The 19,489-nt window shown below is 38.4% G+C and overlaps 1 protein-coding gene across 5 annotated transcripts in view; it reads right to left on the bottom strand.

Moving 5' to 3' along the window:
- Nucleotides 1-19,489, bottom strand: part of IL15 (interleukin 15) — a 91,988-nt gene that overhangs the window by 51,923 nt on the left and 20,576 nt on the right. For 3 of the 5 annotated variants that reach the window (XM_059922526.1, XM_059922525.1, XM_059922524.1), the window contains exon 2: nt 7,415-7,536. The exons of the other annotated variants lie outside the window; for them this stretch is intronic. Coding sequence is in view for 2 of the 3 variants with exons in the window: in XM_059922525.1 (XP_059778508.1) it covers nt 7,415-7,480 (66 nt within the window). In the remaining variant the exon portion in view is untranslated. The remainder of the gene's footprint in view (nt 1-7,414; nt 7,537-19,489) is intronic. 5 annotated transcript variants of the gene reach the window in all.

Here is a 19,489-nt window from a genome sequence, read left to right as displayed (position 1 = left end):
TCCAGCCAGCCCAATCTCTCAAACACTGCACCAACAGTGCCCCACAATGCATTTCACAAAATTCAGCATCCATTCTCTAAAAACAAAAAATTCTTAATAAAAGGAATAGAATAATTATTTCTTAACATAATCAAATCTTCTTTAAACTAATACCAACTTCAAACCTACTAATAAATCACTGTAAGTGTCCCTGTTGTATTCAGGAGAAAGATTAAGATACCCTGGTGGCTTTTCTTTGGAACTTTCCTGGAATTTCTGATTAATAACATAAAGCAAAAAAATAAGAAACTCTAGTTATAACCGTTCAAAACGATAAGCGATTACTTATAAACTGTACAACTGTTTAACAAAGCTAAACATAGTACCTAAGACATCATAAGAACTGAAATGGTAAGTTCTTTGAGACAGTTTGGAACAAAATAAATGATAAATAAAAGTTAAATAACCAATAATTTTCATATTCATCATTCTATATCTTAGCAATATGTAAAGGAAATTATCTAACTCACTTAGGAATAAATATGATAAGGAATATACTAGAGCTATATGAAAATCAATAAAACTAAATTAAAAAGCAAAAAAAAGTCTACTTCTCAAATAATTTGAGAAGTAGACTTTATTCCTGGATAGAAGCACTATGTATTACAGAGATATCATTTTTTCCAAATTATTTTATAAGAAATGAAATCAGAGGTGAAATTGACATTATGATCTTTAAGTTCATCTGGGAAAATCCACTGGTGAAAATAGTGAGAATAATTTTGAAATAGAAAAGTAATAAAGAGGAACTAGACCTAGTGGATGTTAAAATTTATCACAAAATGAAAATAAGTTTCTCACTGAAATACTGATAGCTTACTCAATGAAATATCATAACACTGAATCTTAAAGCAGCAGGTGAGGGAAGAGCTATTATTTAACAAAGTTTCTATGAAGCCATTGGTTAGTGATTTAGGAGAAAAATTATATTCTCATCTCACCATATGACAAATTCATATGGTGAAAAAAAAAAGACATCTGAAAAAAATTTATAAGTAAGAATCTGATTTCTGGATAGGCTTTAAAGCAATTTAAAAAAAAATCAACAAAATAAATTGACAAATTTGACAAAATAAAAATTAATATGTTCTATAAGTTAAAGTATAATAAAATGATAGGGTGAACAGAGTGAAAAAAGTGAAATAAATATGTTAAAATGTACTTGTTCCTTATATATGAAAGGATTATAACATTTAGTTAAGAAAAACAAAAATATATCTAAATATGAATAACAAACAAATAATTTCAGTGAAAATGCAAACAGATGAACACTTTAAGGAATCCAATACCTACAGTAATCAAGAAAGCAAATTAAAATGAAATGCATTTTTCACTTTTCAAATTGGGGAAAAAATTACATTTTATTGACTTTTAGGGGTGATCTCTACGTATACAGATGTCAAATTATAACGTTGTACAGCTGAAACATATAATTAAAAAATAGTTTATTATATTTTTTTGTAAAGGTAATGTATTTACACGTTTGAAAAACAAAACAATAGGAAAAGGTATTCATTTAGAAATTGTACCCTGATTCTTATCCCTGTTAACCTATTTTTCCCTCAACCTCCTCTCTTGATTTAGGCAACCATTTTTAGTTCTTGCGAATGCTTGGAAGTTTCCTTATGAAATGCAAGCAAATTTAGAAATATATAATTATATTCCCACATTCCTTAAATAAAATTAAATAACAACTAGCATTTTACATGAGGTTAAATATTTTTTATGAATCAAAATATTATTTGTATTTTCTTATGCAAACTGTTCATTCGTCTTTGCCCACTGTTCTGTTGCTCTGCATTTCTCCACACTCCCACAATTCCTAAAATATATTTAGAGAGAAAACTCCTGGTGATTTGAGAGGCAGATATTTTTTTCCCAGCTTATTATTCTCCTTTAGAATTTCCCCAGAGTTTTTGTTTTGGTTTGGTTTGGTTTTTGCCAGCAAAAGGATTTTTTTTTTTAATGAGTCAGATTTATCTTTTTATCTCTCTCTTTCTCTTTTAGATGGTGGAATTGAGTAATAGAAAATTTTCAGCTAGATTCTTTTGGATTTTCTATGTATTTTGTCATTTACAAATAACAGTTTTACTTCCACCTTTCTAAGTTTCATACCTCAAATTTCTTTCTCTCGTCTGGTTTTATTAACTAACAACACTGGTACAGCATCACCAGCAGGGGTGAGAGGTGGACACATTTATCTTGTTTGTACTTCGAGCAGAAGTGCCTCTAGCATTTGGTCATTACTTACAATGCTATCACTGGGCTGAGTTTGCGCGTGAGTCCGTGTGAACACACGGTCTGTCAGTCTGTCATGCTTATAAAATGTTTAACTCTTTCTTTATTGAGCTGTCTCTCTTTTTTGAAACGTCCAGAATGGCTGTTGAATTTTTGTCAAATGAGTAGAAATTAACATGTGATTTTTTTTTCCCTTAGATCAACTATTATGATGAATTATTTTAATAGAGTTCACAATCTTTCATCCCTGGAACGAACCCTACTTCATCATGATATATAACCCCTTTAATGAGCTGCTGCTAATAATTTTCTGGAGAGTTTTTCATTGATATTCTTAAATAAAACTGGGAATAGTTTTCTTTTGAAATTTGGACCAAGTTTAGGTGCCAATGATAGTCTCCCTTCATTAAAATAATTTGAGTTTGTATTCCTCTGGAAGGGTTTAAATCACACTGAAATAATCTCTTCTTGAAAAAAAAATCATTGGATAGGATGTAACTTGCAAATGATGCATACTGTAATATCTAGGTAACAACTAATCTTGAGTTGTAATCTTGAGTTACAACTTTAAAAGATACAAAAGATATTACAATGTAATATTTAAGGTAACAAATACAAAGAGTAAAATAATATTAATTAATGAATTAGTAGAGGAAACAGGGATAGTAAAAAGTCGATTAATCCGAATTAAGGCAAGAAAGGAAGAACAAAACTACGAAAAGAGATGGGTCAAATGGAAACAAAGAGTAGACTGGTAGATATAAACACAGCTATATGAGTAATTATATTAAATGAAAATGGATTAAATGCTCTATGTAATAGACTACGATTGCCAGATTAAATTAAAAACAAAAATGTAAAATCTGTGGTTTTACAAGGCACACTTGTAACATAAGGACCAAGACAGGCTGAAAGTAAATGGAAGGACCAAAAAGCAAGTCATTACAGTTAAAGGACTAAAATTATTCAGTGTTTATTATGTGACAGAATTCTGGCTGTGAAATCAATACCAAAAAATTAATTCTTAATTTATTTTCTCAATTCTCAATTGTGTGAAATTCTCAATTGTGTGAAGAATAAATGATACACTTTTTGAATAACTCAGGAATCAGAGAAGAAATTCCAATGGAATTCAGGCATCAATAAAGATATGACATCATCATTAGGCACAGAAAAAGGATTCTATTAAATAGTGAAATTCCGGGAAGGCAAGAGAGGTAAAAATGGGAAGGCAGCAGGAAAGGGGTGAGGCCAATAGAAGAACGTGTCGTGGGGCTTGCCATTCCTACGTGTGCAGAGCTACAGAACAGTCACCCCCAGACAGAGGAAGGGGCGAGAATGTGTTGCTAATTCCTGCATCCCATTGGTCAAAGATTAGCCAGACAGCCCGTTAACTTGTCCACATTTCCATGTCAGGAGGAAATCCCGGGCAGGAGACTCAGGATGTGAGCAAGTGTACCCATCCCGCCTGTCAGGATGTACCCTGTGGAGTCCATCAGAGCTTACAAGAAGCTGCTACGCACCAGTTCTGACCTCTTCCAGCTTTGTCACTGGAAGCTACCACTGAGGGACACAGCCCCTTCCTACCAATGCATTTCCCTCCTTTTTGAAAGATGGGCTTTCTGAGATCTTCCACCCATGGGCACAAAGAATTTTTCTCTATTTCTCCCAGCAATGAATCCCTGTTCAACCTCAGTCCCCACTCAGAACTGGGCTCTTTCCTTCTTGTTGGTGATTGTTGACAGCTGTCATCACTGGGCCCCCTCCATACTTCCATTCCTCTCCGTTCCTCCAGTGGAACTTCCTGTGCAAATTCTCTAGCCTCAGTTGCTTTTGCCTATACTCCACAGGGTTTGGATTTTAAAGCTTTTCACTATCTCTGAGTTTTGCTTTGGTCTTAGTTTGTGGCTCTTTCCACAATCCCATTCTACATGATTTCCGAGAGAATTACATTTGGTCCAATCCACTGCTCATTATGGAACCAGGAAGGATTGTTTTGTCCATCGCCAGATGGATGGATAAAGAAGATGTGGCACATATATACAATGGAATATTACTCAGCCATAAAAAGAAATGAAATTGAGTTATTTGTAGTGAGATGGATGGACCTAGAGACTGTCATACAGAGTGAAGTAAGTCAGAAAGAGAAAAACAAATACCATATGCTAACACATATACATGGAATCTAAAAAAAGAAAAAAATATGGTTCTGAAGAACCGAGGGGCAGGACAGGAATAAAGATGCAGATGTAGAGAATGGACTTGAGGACACGTGGAGGGGGAAGGGTAAGCTGGGACGAAGTGAGAGAGTGGCATGGACATATATACACTACCAAATGTAAAATAGATAGCTAGTGGGAAGCAGCCGCCTAGCACAGGGAGATCAGCTCGGTGCTTTGTGACCACCTAGAGGGGTGGGATAGGAAGAGTGGGAGGGAGACTCAAGAGGGAGGAGGTACGGGGATATATGTATATGTATAGCTGATTCACTTTGTTATACAGCAGAAACTAACACACCATTGTAAAGCAATTATACTCCAATAAAGATGTTAAAAAAACAAAAGCTGTTAATGTCAGCACTAATGAGGATGCAATGTCACCAAGACTCACAAAGGGATGACAAAGATATAAATTTGTACATATTTTCTGGAGTATGTCTTGAGCACCATTAAAATATTTATAACTTTAAACATTTTAATTCTCCTCCTAGAAAATTTTCCTAATAAGATTTTCAGCAATCTGGTCAGGGATTTATTCAAAAATATATTTACTGAAATATTATTTTAATAACCACAAATTAATGAGATTATAATAGGTTGTGATATTTTTTAAATTGGAGTATTATATACACATTAAAAATAATGTTAACTTGTGTAATATCACAGGGAAATGTCACAGTTTATTGTTAAATAGACAAAAGTACAAAGCGAATTTTCAATAATTTTTATATCAACCATGTAGAAAAAATAGCCCTGGAAAGAATCATGTAATAAACTGCCTCTTAGTTATTGCATTACTGGTGATGTTTTTCCCACTTTACACTTTTCTGTAGTTTTCACTCGTACTATAGTGAGCACATGTTACTTTGATAATCAGAAAGATAATAAGAAATAAAACAAAAAACTAAAAGTAAAATCTTGAGACCCTTCCTCACACCAGGTAAGAACAGCTATCACAGGCCTCCACAAATAATCACAACATAATATGATTATTTAAGTACCCCAAAGGGAGCTTCTGTTTTTAAGTACCCCAAAGGAAACTGCTCTGAATTTTTATTAAGAATCCCTAAACTCGGGCTTCCCTGGTGGCGCAGTGGTTGAGAGTCTGCCTGCTAATGCAGGGCAGACGAGTTCGGGCCCTGGTCTGGGAGGATCCCACATGCCACAGAGCAGCTGGGCCCGTGAGCCACAACTACTGAGCCTGCGCGTCTGGAGCCTGTGCTCCACAACAAGAGAGGCCGCGACAGTGAGAGGCCCACGCACCGCGATGAAGAGTGGCCCCCGCTCGCCGCAACTAGAGAAAGCCCTCGCACGGAAACGAAGACCCAACACAGCCATAAATAAATAAATAAATAAATAAATAAATAAATAAATAAATAAATAAATAAAATATAGGGGGAAAACATTACCTTCATTGCTTCATAAACTTCATAATAAAAATTATAAAAATCCCCATAGGGGAAAGTTATAAAAAAAAAAAAAAAAAAGAATCCTTAAACTCAAGAAACAACCTACTCAAAAACTAGGAATCAAGGAGAATTCTGATAAAGAGAAAGCACTTTTTTTATGACTTCAAAACAACTGAGGGGAGATTCCTGTTTAATTTCTTCCATATTTCAAGTATGATTTCACTTAAAGAAAATTCCCCTGGTTTTTGCCCCAGAATTGATCATAATGGAATTTTTAAAAATAATATGTTTATTTATTTTCATAAACAGTGACAAGACAATTTAGAGCTATGTTGCTATTACAAAAATGTCCCAGTTCTACTCCTCAACATCCAAAATGCCCTCCTGCTTCTTCTTTGAGCCATCAGTGGTAGCAATACATAAAATGTGTTTAACCCTAAGACTGTCAGTAAGTAAGTTGTTTCTCGAGTTTAGGGGATTCCCTATAAAGAATCTAGGAAACAGACCAATTTCAAAGAAGCACATGAAGTTAGAGGATATGTTTTACTTTGTAGGCAATTATAAGCAGAGGACATTTTCTTCACACTTTTTCTTCCAGTTTATATTTACTTCATTATTTTCTGATGCCAGAAATGATTGCACAAGAGAGGAATTACTTTTTTCCTCTTAGGACTCTTAAAAGAGTTTCACTTTTCATAAACCCCTGTATTTACTCTACTGCTTATCCTGATCTATACAAATGATTCAGAAATTTTTCTAAAGGAGTTAAATATTATAACTGAAAGTAAAAATTAAATGCATGTGTTCGCTTTATCAAGAAGAAGTCAGTTCCTTGGATTTCCATTTCTGCAGCTTTATTTTGTTTAGTTCTTGAGACTGTACTTGATTTTACATCATTCTCAAACATTTTTCAAAAGTTTCAAATAGTCATTCAAGAACTCTAATCTACATTATTCTCTAATTTCCTTACACTTGTAAAATCATTCAGAAATTTAATAGTTGCATTGCATTCATTATTTAATTTTAAGCACCCCAGTTCCTTTAAAATTAACTTAATAATAGCAAAAAGTGAGATGCAGAATTTCTTCGTCTAATATGCCAAGGGTTGGCAAACTATGACCCACAGGCCAAACTTCACCGGCCATTTGTTTTTGTAAGTAAAGTTTTGTTGGGACAAATCCATGCCCATCCATGTCTACAGCTGATTTCCAGCAATAAGGGCAGAGTTTGGTAGTTGCAACAGAGATCATTTGGCTGGCAAAGCCTGTCTGGTTTTTTTCAGAAAAAATTTGCCCACCTCTGTTATGTGCGGTGTTCTCTGTCCTCAGAAAATGCTTTCAACATTCTATAACAAATGGCATTTTCTTTTTTAACTAAGATGCTCATTTTTTAAAATTCTGGATATATATATAACATCCCCGGTTTGCCAGATCTTCATTATTATTAATTATACGTTATTACACAAACGGGTCTATACTGTATGATGTAATTCTTAAAACCTTTACTTACATGACCTCCTGTACGTTTGCTATCTTCTAACACTGACTTCTTTGCTTCCTGTGACGTCACCAACATAGCACATGACGGGACATTGTTTTATAGAACCACATGACCATATGTAGGAATGGATTCTGTAGGAATCAAAGGTAGGATAAAAAGATTAAAAATTATGTATTGAATAATCTTCCCTTCCTTGAATTTATGATTACTTCTGCATCTGATGATGCTAGAAAAGACAGGGAGACTCATATGGAGAAAGCTTCAGAAGTCAATAGAAAGTTTGTAAAATTAATTGTTCCTAAAATCTTCAGTCTTCCTCAGAATTTAACTCACATCCATGTTGACTATAGCTGCTTCATTTGGGAAAAGAAAGAATCAGACATCATTTAAAATAAAGATTTTTTTTTACTCTTGCCCTGGAACTGGTGACCAGAACCAAATGTTGGGGATAAAGCAGCATTAAGTTTCCCACATTCTAAAAAGAATTTTGTAGCTAGGTCCAGACACCTGCTCCAGGGAGAACTTAGAGGTAGGCAAACCCTTACTATTTCTACTATCTCCAAACCATCAACTCCACCCCAAGACCCCATTCCCAGTCCATATACAGAAGACTAAAATACCAGTATGGGAAGGGAAAGGAAATGATTGGAATCACCAGTGAGGAACATGATGGAAAGTGCTATGGGATTATACACAAGAGACTGTGCTATAAACTGAATTGTGTCTCCCCAAAATTCTTATGTTGAAGCCCTAACCCCCATTGTGATGGTATTTGGAGACGGGGCTTTGGGAGGTAATTAGGTTTAAATGAGGTTATAAGGGTGGAGCCCTCATGATGGGATTAGTGCCTTTATGATAAGTGACATCAGAGAGCTTGCTTCCTTCCTCTCTCTCTCCACCATGTGAGGACACAGTGAGAAGGCAGCCATCTGCAAGCCAGGAAGGGAGTCCTCACCAGAGAACTCAATCAGCTGGCATCTTGATCTTGTACCTTCCAGCCTCCAGAAGCCCAGGTGTGCTATTTTGTTATGGCAGCCTGAGCTGAATAATACAGACTGGCATCGCATCCCCTGACTAGACATCATATCAGCTCATGAGATGGTTGATTTGTTCTTAAACCTACATGACTAAAGAAAAAATAATGAAGAAAAGTATCAAATTTTGTTTCAGGGTTTGATCCAGCAAAGCTGTGTGAGTTTCCCATGGATCAAGACTGGCCTCCTTGCAAGGGGACTCAAAATCAGACCTGGTGGGCTGTACCACCAGGGGAAACTGATGAGAGGGTAGGAAGAGGTTAAGCCTAATCACCTACAGAGGGCTGGTGTGGAGGCCACTAGAGGTGTGTGGAAGAACTCACACACATGGCCCACAGGAGAGCCCAACTTTGGAACCTCCTACACAGAAGCTTTCAATGATTCATTCTTGTTATCCAGGAAGAGAAGCAACAACCAACAGAGGATAGCCTAGTTCAGTCAGGAGCCGTTTGGCCCGTCTGCCCTATGCCACCCTCTCAGTCCCCAACTTCCTGCAGTTAAAACCAGAAGGAGGTTAGAAAGCATGAAGACGTGGACCACACCCTCTTCCCCCAACTGGTCCCACAGGCCCAACTTGAGCTGAGGGAATATATGGAGATGAGACTGGAATTTTAAATGGACTAGACAATTCAGTAATTGGAGGTGACCAAAATGCTATAGGATCTGACACTTTTGCAAACGGATAATTACAAATGGATTATGAGGGAAGTCGTTCCAGAAACATTGAAGAGTTAGCATAAATAAGTCTTTGATACCACCTGTTACGGAGGAAAAGGGAAGAGGCAATGATTGTTCAGAAAAGAGTAACTCATTTTGGATCAATTTAAGGCAAATTCCTATTCCATCATTTCTCCACTCTCTAGCAATGACTTTTCTAGTTTATTCCCTTTCAAACTCTCTTTTTAACAATCTCTCACCTCATTCATTACTATTATATAATAATGAAAAGAATAATAAGAATCCTTATGAAGCTTTTTGTTGAAAGAAAAAAGATTAAGGTTTTTGAGAAAAATGTTTATTCAATTTAAAAGTTGATCTTAGACACAGCCATCAATCTTAGCTTTTTATTTTTCTTTTTTTGCTTTCTTCTCTGCATCACGTTCACATAACAGCCAACTCCTTAGTCCTGGTTTTACTTCCCACTTCTATTATCTCATAAGAACTTTTTCTTTGAGATTTTTTCTTGGATATTTTTCTATCCTCTCTACAAACCTTCATCAACTCTATCAGGCACACCTAAGAGAGACCTCTTCCTTGGACATTTTTCCTCTTCAACCAAGTAATAAGCTTCCTGGATAGCCACCACAACTGATAAATTCTGCAGGAGGCATGAGTATGAAATTAGCAAATACCCTGAAAGGCACAGGATGGGCACTTAGACCCATCTGATTCTCAAATGGAAAGACCCTGAGAACTGCTATGGCTTTTTGGCTACACCTGTTTACCCTGAGCTTCAAAAGAGAGGATGAATACCAGCACCTAAGTCTGTGGTTTAAAGCTAGATGGACTCCTGCCTTCCATACCCTATGTAGTTTCATCTTTCAATTATTAGCAATAAGGGCTAATGTTTCTAGGAAGATAGCAGGCTAGCTTCTTCAGGAAACACCTAACAAGGGGTAACCAAAATATTTAAAAAACAAAAAACTTCAACTCAGCTCTGCTGCCATTTTGCCCTAATAATCTGCCTCAAGTTAAGTGACATATTCTTGAAAGCGCTATAACCATGCTCGTTCTCCATCACTGCACAGCCATGATAACCGATTAAGGCTGACCTAATCAGATTGTTGGCCTCTATGTGGCCAACCACATGTTTGGGAAAATTTGTCTCTTATCTTGGACTTCAATTAGTACATATTAAATGGAATTAGAAACAAAGAATGTTAGATACTCCAAAGAACATCCAGCCAGGCATCCATATTTCATAGAGAAAAAAAAAAAAAAAAGGTCCCAAAGAGACCAAATGCCCTTTCTCTGGCCAGCAAGGGTATCTAAGAATTGATATACAATTTCATAAAAGATGCAAGGATGCTATTCAGAGTTGTAGTGAACACTGAGGCACTCATTACCCCAGCTCAGAGCTCAGAGCTGAGCCTCTCCACAGAAATGCCCTCAGTGGAAGACAGCTGCCCAGCACAAGGTCACAAGCCCTCCCTGGGGGCCTGGCCTCCTTCCCTGGAGTTGGAATAACCCTGAAGGGTCATCACAGCTTCACAGCACTCCCCGTGAGACTGACTGGCTGAGGCTTCTGCTGCAACTGCATCCTAGCTCAACTTCTCCCTCTACCCACTTACTTCCATTCCCCCTCACTTCCGTCAAGTGTTGTTCCTGAGAACATGCCCCATTGAGTCTCCTGCATGTACATTTCTATCTCAGAGTCTGCTTCCCAGGGAACCCAACCTACAAAAAGAGTAGATGCTCTTTCTTGAGAAAATGTATGGTTGAGAAACACTTGGATTAATCGGACATAGATTATGGCGGGACCCCCTTTAATTTGACAATGTGCACTGTGAACCTCCAATGAATACACAGAGTCACCGGAAGTTATTTAGCCCCAGAAGCCTCTTTTCATATTGAGCATCTTCTGAGACTTGTGTTCTCTGGAATATGTTCTGGGAAACATGAATGCAGTTCACTGTAGCTCACATGAGAATATAATTGCTAAAGTTACTCATGTCAGTATTTCCTGTAATGGCAAAAGAATGGAAATAACAATGGAGGAACAATAAACAATAAAAAACAATAAAGGAAACAAAAATAACAATAGAGGAATGTTTAAATTATGATATGTCCGTTTAATGAAATATTATGCATCCATAGAACGAAAATGAGAAATTCTTTAAGTACTAGAATGAAAAAATATCCAAGGTATATTTTTTAAGTCCAAACAGCAAGGTTAGGCAGTAGTATGTACGTGTTTTTAAAAAGGGGAAGGATTAAATATATGTGTACATTTTCTTGTGTGTGCACAAAATATTTGTAAAGACACACACTAGAAAATGATAGCGCTAGTTGTTTCTACAGGAGGATATTAAAAGCACTTTGACCTTTGAATTTTAAACGATAGAAATAGATGACCTCTTCAAAAAATTAACATATTAAAAATTAAAAGCAAAACACTGTAAAGTAATAAATAGCAGACATTTAAATATTTTGTATAATCATATATGAAGAAACTCTGGAAAAAAACGTATAACATCCTCTACAAAGTTACTTAGACTGTGAACTCCTTCAAGATGGGAACCATATCTTATTCATTTATTCATAAGGCCTGAAGCCTAGCAGTATGCCTGAACCAGAGGAGCCAATCATTTGTTTGCTTTTTAATTGAATCCTATTGCTTCTAAACAGCAATAGATTTAAAACAGCCCTTCCTCCCTTCCTTCCTCCCTCCCTTCTTTCCTTCTTTCCTTCCTTCCTTCCTTCTTTCCTTCCTTCCTTTCCTTCTAAAAACAACATTTTTTTAAAATGTGGGATCCAGGGAAGCTCTAGAAATGGAGAAAGAACTGCACATTCTCTTAATGTTTTTTCCTGGTTTGGTTTTCCCCTTATTAGCCTATAGCCAGAAACATTTAAAAAGTATCTGAAGCTGTGCTGTCCAATACAATAGCCACTAGCCAAATGTGGCTGTTTTAAAATAAACATAAATTAAAATAAAACAAAACTAGAAATTGACATCCTCAGTTGAGCCGGCCACATTTCAAGTGCCCAAATGTCACACGTGGTTAGTGGCTACCATGCTGGACACGGCAGACAGAGAACATTTTCATCACTGCAGAAACTTCTGGATAGCACTGACCTAGGTATAGTACAGAAATTGGTTTCAGACATATCTGGGTTGAATTCCAACTTAGACACTTACTAACGGTAAGGTTTAGGGAAAGTTAATCTCTCAGAGCCTCAGTTTCCTCATCTGGAGAATAGGGAAAATAAGAATACCTACCTCACTGGGTCATTGTGAGGTTCAAGTGAGCTCCTTCATGCAGACTACATAGGACACAGTGAACACGTAAAATGTTACCTCTCAGCCATCATCACTACTGTGAATGTAGCACCTCACCAAGAACCAGTCATCTCGTTCCTCACAATCAGGCTCTTCCACCCCTCCCAGAGGACTGGAAAGAGACACAGTGGCCTTTAACATCCTCACAGTCTAGTTCAGTGTTATTCAAGTGCCAGGTTACAATGAAGAAAGCTTGCCCTGGGAATTCCCTAGTGGTCCAGGGGTTACCACTCGGCGTTCTCACTGCCGGGGCCCCAGGTTCAATCCCGCCAGCTGTGCAATGTGGCCAAAAAAAAAAAAAAAAATTAAATTAAAAAAAAAAAAAAAGCTTGCACTAATTCCTTCTTCAGAAAAGTCTTACTAGGAAAAAAGAAATGTCGGATGAACTAAACATGTGCTAGTGATGTGGTGAATTTACATTCTGGGGCAAGCTCTTTATTGGGTCAAATTCTGGGAACAAACATTTTCATACGTTAGATTGCAATGGTCTAGTTGGGGACACATAAACCCCCTGATAGGATTTTTAAATTCTCACAGAGAAGTCTGTTAAACTTTTCCATGAGTAGGGCAAAATCTAAGACAACAGAATTGAAGGGGAAGAGACAGCTGGGTCAGTCCAGATGAGGTTTTTATAGTGAGTATACTTGAGCTCAGTTTTGAAGAACAGAAAAATCATGATGAGGAAAGAAAGAGAAGTGGAGAAGAATAACAAAAGAATAATAATACCAAGAGAAAGGAAAGAGAAAGATGGGAGAGAAGACTTGCAGCTTTAGCCTTTCAAGAACAAAGCAATATTTTCCTTGTATCCCATAAGCCAAGACATTCCCTTGTTAACTTGTGGCTTCCGAAAGAAAAAACCAGATAGACTTGAATTTAGTAGTGGCCAGCTTGGGCCTTTTTAGTCCTACTATGCAGTATCTTCATATAACTGGAATATGAAATATATATAATTTTTTTTAAATAAATTTATTTATTTATTTATTTATTTATTTATTTATTTTTGGCTGCGTTGGGTCTTCGTCTCTGTGCAAGGGCTTTCTCTAGTTGCGGCGAGTGGGGGCCACTCTTCATCACTGTGCGCGGGCCTCTCACTGTCGCGGCCTCTCCCGTTGCGGGGCACAGGCTCCAGACGCGCAGGCTCAGTAGTTGTGGCTCACGGGCCCAGCTGCTCCGCGGCATGTGGGATCTTCCCAGACCAGGGCTCGAACCCGTGTCCCCGGCATTGGCAGGCGGATTCTCAACCACTGCGCCACCAGGGAAGCCCCTATAATTTTAAACTCTAAAATTATACATGGAAAGCTATTTTGGTGACTTTCTGACCCTTCAAATATTTGTAGCTAAAGATAAATGAGCCCCAAACCAAAAAGTTCCTAAGTATGTGTCTAAAATGAATGTTCTGCTTTTGCCTTCTTCAGGTATTTGTATAAAAAGATCTATATAAAAATTATTCTTCATCATAAAAATAAGCCAATCATTACTAAACAATTTTCCAGTTCTGCCACTATAGATAATTGTCTAACTATTAAAGTGTATGTTGTGATTTATAACCGCCATAGCGGCACCAATCTCTACATGATTGCTTGGTGCTGCCACGGAACACACACCTCAGCTGTTGTAGCATGAAATGCGCCATATGACAATTTATAATGATGCACAATTTTTTATTACCCACTGATAATAACCTATCAGTGAAAACAACAGCTTAATTATATAGCACATCTCCCGCTGGCAAATAACTGGATTCAAACATCTCTCTTGCTTCTCACCAATCCCTAACAGAAGCAAAGAGGTATGATTACCACAATCCTCAGAAACAACACTTACAATTAAGTAAAAAAAAAAAAAAAAAAAAAAAAAGCTAAGGCAAAGCTGCTCTTTTATTAAATACAGATGTACTTTAGACCAATAATTCCTCAGTACCCTGTTTCCAGGTCACTAGAGCTGGTTACCATTCTCCTATTGTTTTATTTTTCTTGCTGATTAGGCCTCTGGTATTTCCCAGTCCAAATATTTGGCTCTTTATGAAATGGATCAAATGATTTACCCTGAACTTTGAAACCCTGAATTAACATTGTGGCCACAGATTTGCTACAGTAATCCCAAATGTCTTGTTTCTACGGCACTGCTGGTGGGCTCCTTCCTGACAAGCAGACTAAACTTCTCAAGTCTACAGAGCAAAGCAGTAGGGCTTACAAAACTCCTAGGAAGCTGGCTGTCTCTATTAATAAAATTTATTTAAAAATTGGCAGACGGACTTCCCTGGAGGTCCAGTGGTTAAGACTCCGGGCTTCTACTGCAGGAGGCCCAGGTTTGATCCCTGGTGGGGGAACTAAGATCTCACATGCCACGCATGGTGTGGACAAAAACATAAAATAAAATAAATTTAAAATCATGTAATTGTGTCTCCTTTATAAAAAAAAATTGACAGAGTGCTTACACTCCTGAGTTCTAGTGTGGTCCATGTGGCTGCTGGCCTTCTTTTCCCTGGACTGGACAGTAGAACTTGTCTACCTTTTCAGCACTGCTGGTTCTTTCTTCTCCACCAGGGCTGTGTCCTTACCTGGGACACAGCTAACAGAATGGCTACCCCCAGATGGGGAGACTTAATCAGTTTTAGTTCTTTACCTTTTCTTTCATTGGTCTCCTTAAATATTCTTATTTAAATACTAGTTACTAAAACTACCACTATGAATAGATTGCCATTCCTTTATTCTTTCTAATCTTTGCTTTCCAGTTTTCTCTGCTTTCTACCTCTTCCATGCCCCTCAGCTTTTGTGCCAAGAAAACGGGCTATACAGACATCATCAAATATTCAGTGTGCCTCTACGGGATTGAAATACTCAATTCTTTCTATGGGATTACATATTTTTTATAGTCTTTTAAGATTCTGACCCATTTTGCTGGGTGTACTTGTACAGGATGCCCAAGATGACTGCATTTTTGTAAAGTGTTAGATTTCTTTTGAGGGCTTTTTTGTTTGTTTTCAGAGGGGGTTATGAAGAGGTAAATGTGGGTAGCTGCTTCTTGCACCAGAGCCATCCCTAAATAACAGAGGCTGCACTATTAACTTAAATGACCAAATTACTCACAAGAAGATACTTTGACAAACATGGAATGAGAACAAAGGAAACTGTAAAGTCTTGCAGAATGTATCTACAACATAAAAAATTATCTCCAGGGAAATCCCTGGCGGTCTAGTGGTTAGGACTCTGCGTTTCCACTGCAGGGCCATGGGTACGATTCCTGGTCCGGGAACTAAGATCCCGGAAGACCATGTACAGCGCGGCCAAAAAAAAAGAAAGAAAATTATCTCCATTAGGCTATAGGACATAGCCTTCTAAACAATTAGCATTAAATGTGTCACTACCATGTGCTGGGACCACAACATTAATTTTTATAGAAACAGAATCTGTCTCTTTGGACTCGTGTAAACAATGGCGGTGGTCACCATTTTTCTTTTACTAGACTCCATGCACTCTACCATCTTTCCCTTCTGTTCATCATTAGAACGTTATGATGTTCACGTAATATTGAGATTGAAGGCTCCTTGATGAAATCTGGAGCCTCTCTAACCTTATCAACCATGGAACGGAGTGGAAGCCTACAGACACAGCCCTGGTCTTGGTTCTGTCTGTAGACAGCTATGTGACCAGAGCAAGGTAGTTCATGTTTCTTAACCTTCGTTTCTTTATCTTTAAAATAGGGAGGTGTAATTGGATGGTGTCTAAAGTCCCTTCCAGTGCCTAAGTACACCTTAATAAAGGTCACAAGTCAGTTACCAGCATATTGTCAAATTCATCCATGTTATATTAATCCTCAATACCATCTGATTTGAACCTGAAGGAATTCCTCTGGTCTAAACATCTTCATTTTCCAGAAGAGAAAAAAAAGTGAAGAGAAACTGAATGTCTTGTCCAGTGTTACACAAGTAGGTAAAACTGGGGTCTACCATGTGTCTTGGAGGCCCAGTTTAATCCTTCACCAGCAGTTCATTCAGCCAATAGGGGGCACGAGGCATGTGCTCTACACTGTGCTGCTTCAACATATTCGCTTCAATTACAAACCAGGTCTACGCATCCCTAAAATCTAGAGTTACCATACGCTTGGGGCTTTCAACCCCATATGTAGTGATGAAAACTAAAGGGAAGTATTGGTAGATTTTGAATCGTTTTAATTTCACACCTTAGATCTAACAATCCTGTACCAGCAGCACCACTGGCAAAATGCTGCTGCAATGCCACTTACTTCACCCCACTTATTTCCAAATAACTACTTTCTGAGTCAGAACAACTCAGGTAAACATGCCACCCATAACTGCTCTGAATAAACTCTGCTTCATTCTAACTCATTGTCACCCAATGAACAGTTTTCTACCTTTGAGGAATGGGGAAGATGGAAATTTCACAATCTCCTTTACACTGTGGCCACGACACCACGCTCTGGCTTTTATACTGGGACCTCTGGGATCTTGGTCCAACGTGGCTTCATGATAATAATGGCAAATATTATTATATATTTACACATTTACTGTTTCTTGAATAAATCAGTTGCGGGGAAGGAGAATGATTAATCTTGGGCAGTTCCTAGTTAGATTAAGAAACAGCAAGGGCAGCTGGCTCCCTCTTTGGAAATCTGCCTCATGGGTTCTGGAGAAATCAGATAGTTTTTAGAATGCCAAGGCATGCTCAGGAACTAATGCCACATCTGTGAAAATCCCTTGAGAGAGAGAAGGAAATTGGATCTCAGTTTGGCAGCCCAAAGCTAGACAGAGTCGGGGACCAGAAGTGGAGGATGGGATGAGGAGGGAGGTTCTAGTTGCTGTATCCTGTTCCCTCCCTCATCTTCCCTGAAAGACAGGATTAGGAGATGCCTGCTTCACTTGACTGACACTTGCTGGCTGGGCCTGGACTGTGCGGCACTCAGAAAACTGTCAACATAATTGCATAAGCCCATACCCTGAGTCCAAGTAATTGCTCTTTCCATCACTACTACCAGACAGTGGGGCACCAACAGCAAGAGACTGGGAAGGATCCTTGGGAAACAAGGTATCAGAAGAGTGGAGAGTTGTGGAGCTGTTAAATCCAGAAAGCAACAGTAAAGGGTCTTCAACCTGAAGGGTGCCCCAAACAACACATTTGGAGAACCACAGCTACAGCCAAGGGCTTTGTCTTTTGGCTGATAATACTAGGCTAACAATAATCTCAATTGAAGAAAGATAAACTTATAGGGAAGAATATATAGTGGGAACTCCATAAAAGAGTGACAAAGACTGGAAATAAGTATGCCAGATGGGGAAAGCCTACTGGAACAGATAAGAATTTAAACCAGAATTTAAAAAAATAATAAATTCCTTGTAGAACACTAAGAAGTACTTTGGAAACATGAATCAGGAGGAAGAAATTATGAAGAAATAACTGGGTATAATAAATATTTTAAAAATAAGTGATAAAGTAAGGAATTAAGTAAATAGCTTGAATGCCAGAATGAATACTGCTGGACAGTGAAAGAATGAGCTACACGGTTAGATCAGGCACTGTCCTCAAAGGCTTCAGGGACGAACGGTTAGAAGGGGAAAATGAAGGAAGACTCAAATGACATAGAGGATGAAAGCAGAAATTTCAACTTCTGTCCACTTGTGGTCTGGCAAAAAAAAGGGGGGGGGGGCATAAATGAGAAAATAATCATCAAAATTTTTCTAAAATTGCAAATATAAAACCTCAAAATAAAGAAGACAATAGAGTGGCAAAGAACATAAATTAAAAACAAACCCAAACTCAGTCAGGAATATTTTAGTGGCATTCAAGAACAGTCAAGCCAAGCAGAAACTTCAGAAATATTCATTAGCGTGAAAGTGGACAAATATCAGACAGACATCAGGTTCTTGAAAGAAACAACAGACGCAAGAAGACAATGGAGTAGAGACCCTACAATGTTGAAGAAAAATAATCTTGTACCTAGAATTAAATATCCAGGGAAACCATTATTTAAATGTGCAGATAAAATTAATATAGCCACAGGCATATGATATCTCTGAAGAATTCACCCTTCATTGATCCTGTTTGAAATAATTTTTGGAGGAAGCAGAAAGATATAGGAAGCAAAGATAAGTAAAGAACTTAGAGTCTACTACTGTTTAAATAAGCAAAACAAATCAAGCACTTAGAATACTGCTTAGCATGTAGTAAGTACTCAGTGAAAATGAGCTGTTACTCTTATCTCTGTCTTCAGTACTCTCTTAAATAGTTGCATAGAAACCAATATCCTCACCGTTTCTCAAGACGAAAGAAAATGCTGTTTAAAGTTCTATGTTAAGGGGAAGGTCTTCAAGATGGTGGAGGAGTAAGACATGGAGATCACCTTCCTCCCCACAAATACATCAAAAATATATCTACATGTGGAACAACTCCTACAGAACACCTACTGAACGCTGGCAGAAGACCTCAGACCCCCCCAAAGGCAAGAAACTCCCCACGTACCTGGGTAGGGCAAAAGAAAAAACAGAGACAAAAGAATAGGGACGGGCCCTGCACCAGTGGGAGGGAGCTGTGAAGGAGGAAAGGTTTCCACACACTAGGAAGCCCCTTCACTGGCAGAGGCAGGGGGTGGCCGGGGGGAAGCTTCGGAGCCACGGAAGAGAGCGCAGCCACGGGGGTGCGGAGGGCAACGCGGAGAGATTCCCACACGGAGGGTCGGTGCCGACCAGCACTCACCAGCCCGAGAGACTTGTCTGCTCACCCGCCGGGGCGGGCGGGGCTGGGAGCTGAGGCTCGGGCTTCGGAGTTCAGATCCCAGGGAGAGGACTGGGGCTGGCTGCGTGAACACAGCCTGAAGGGGCTAGTGTGCCACAGCTAGCCGGGAAGGAGTCTGGGAAAAAGTCTGGACCTGCTTAAGAGTTAAGAGACCATTGTTTTGGGGTGCACGAGGAGAGGGAATTCAGAGCACAGCCTAAATGAGCTCCAGAGAAGGGCGCAGGCTGCGGCTATCAGCGCGGACACCAGAGACGGGCATGAGACGCTAAGGCTGCTGCTGCCGCCACCAAGAAGCCTGTGT

Source organism: Balaenoptera ricei, chromosome 5 (genome assembly GCF_028023285.1).
Source record: "Balaenoptera ricei isolate mBalRic1 chromosome 5, mBalRic1.hap2, whole genome shotgun sequence".
Taxonomy (NCBI): Eukaryota; Metazoa; Chordata; class Mammalia; order Artiodactyla; family Balaenopteridae; genus Balaenoptera; species Balaenoptera ricei.
The sequence above is the reverse complement of the archived record's forward strand: the minus strand, read 5'-3'. Positions and strand labels throughout refer to the sequence as shown.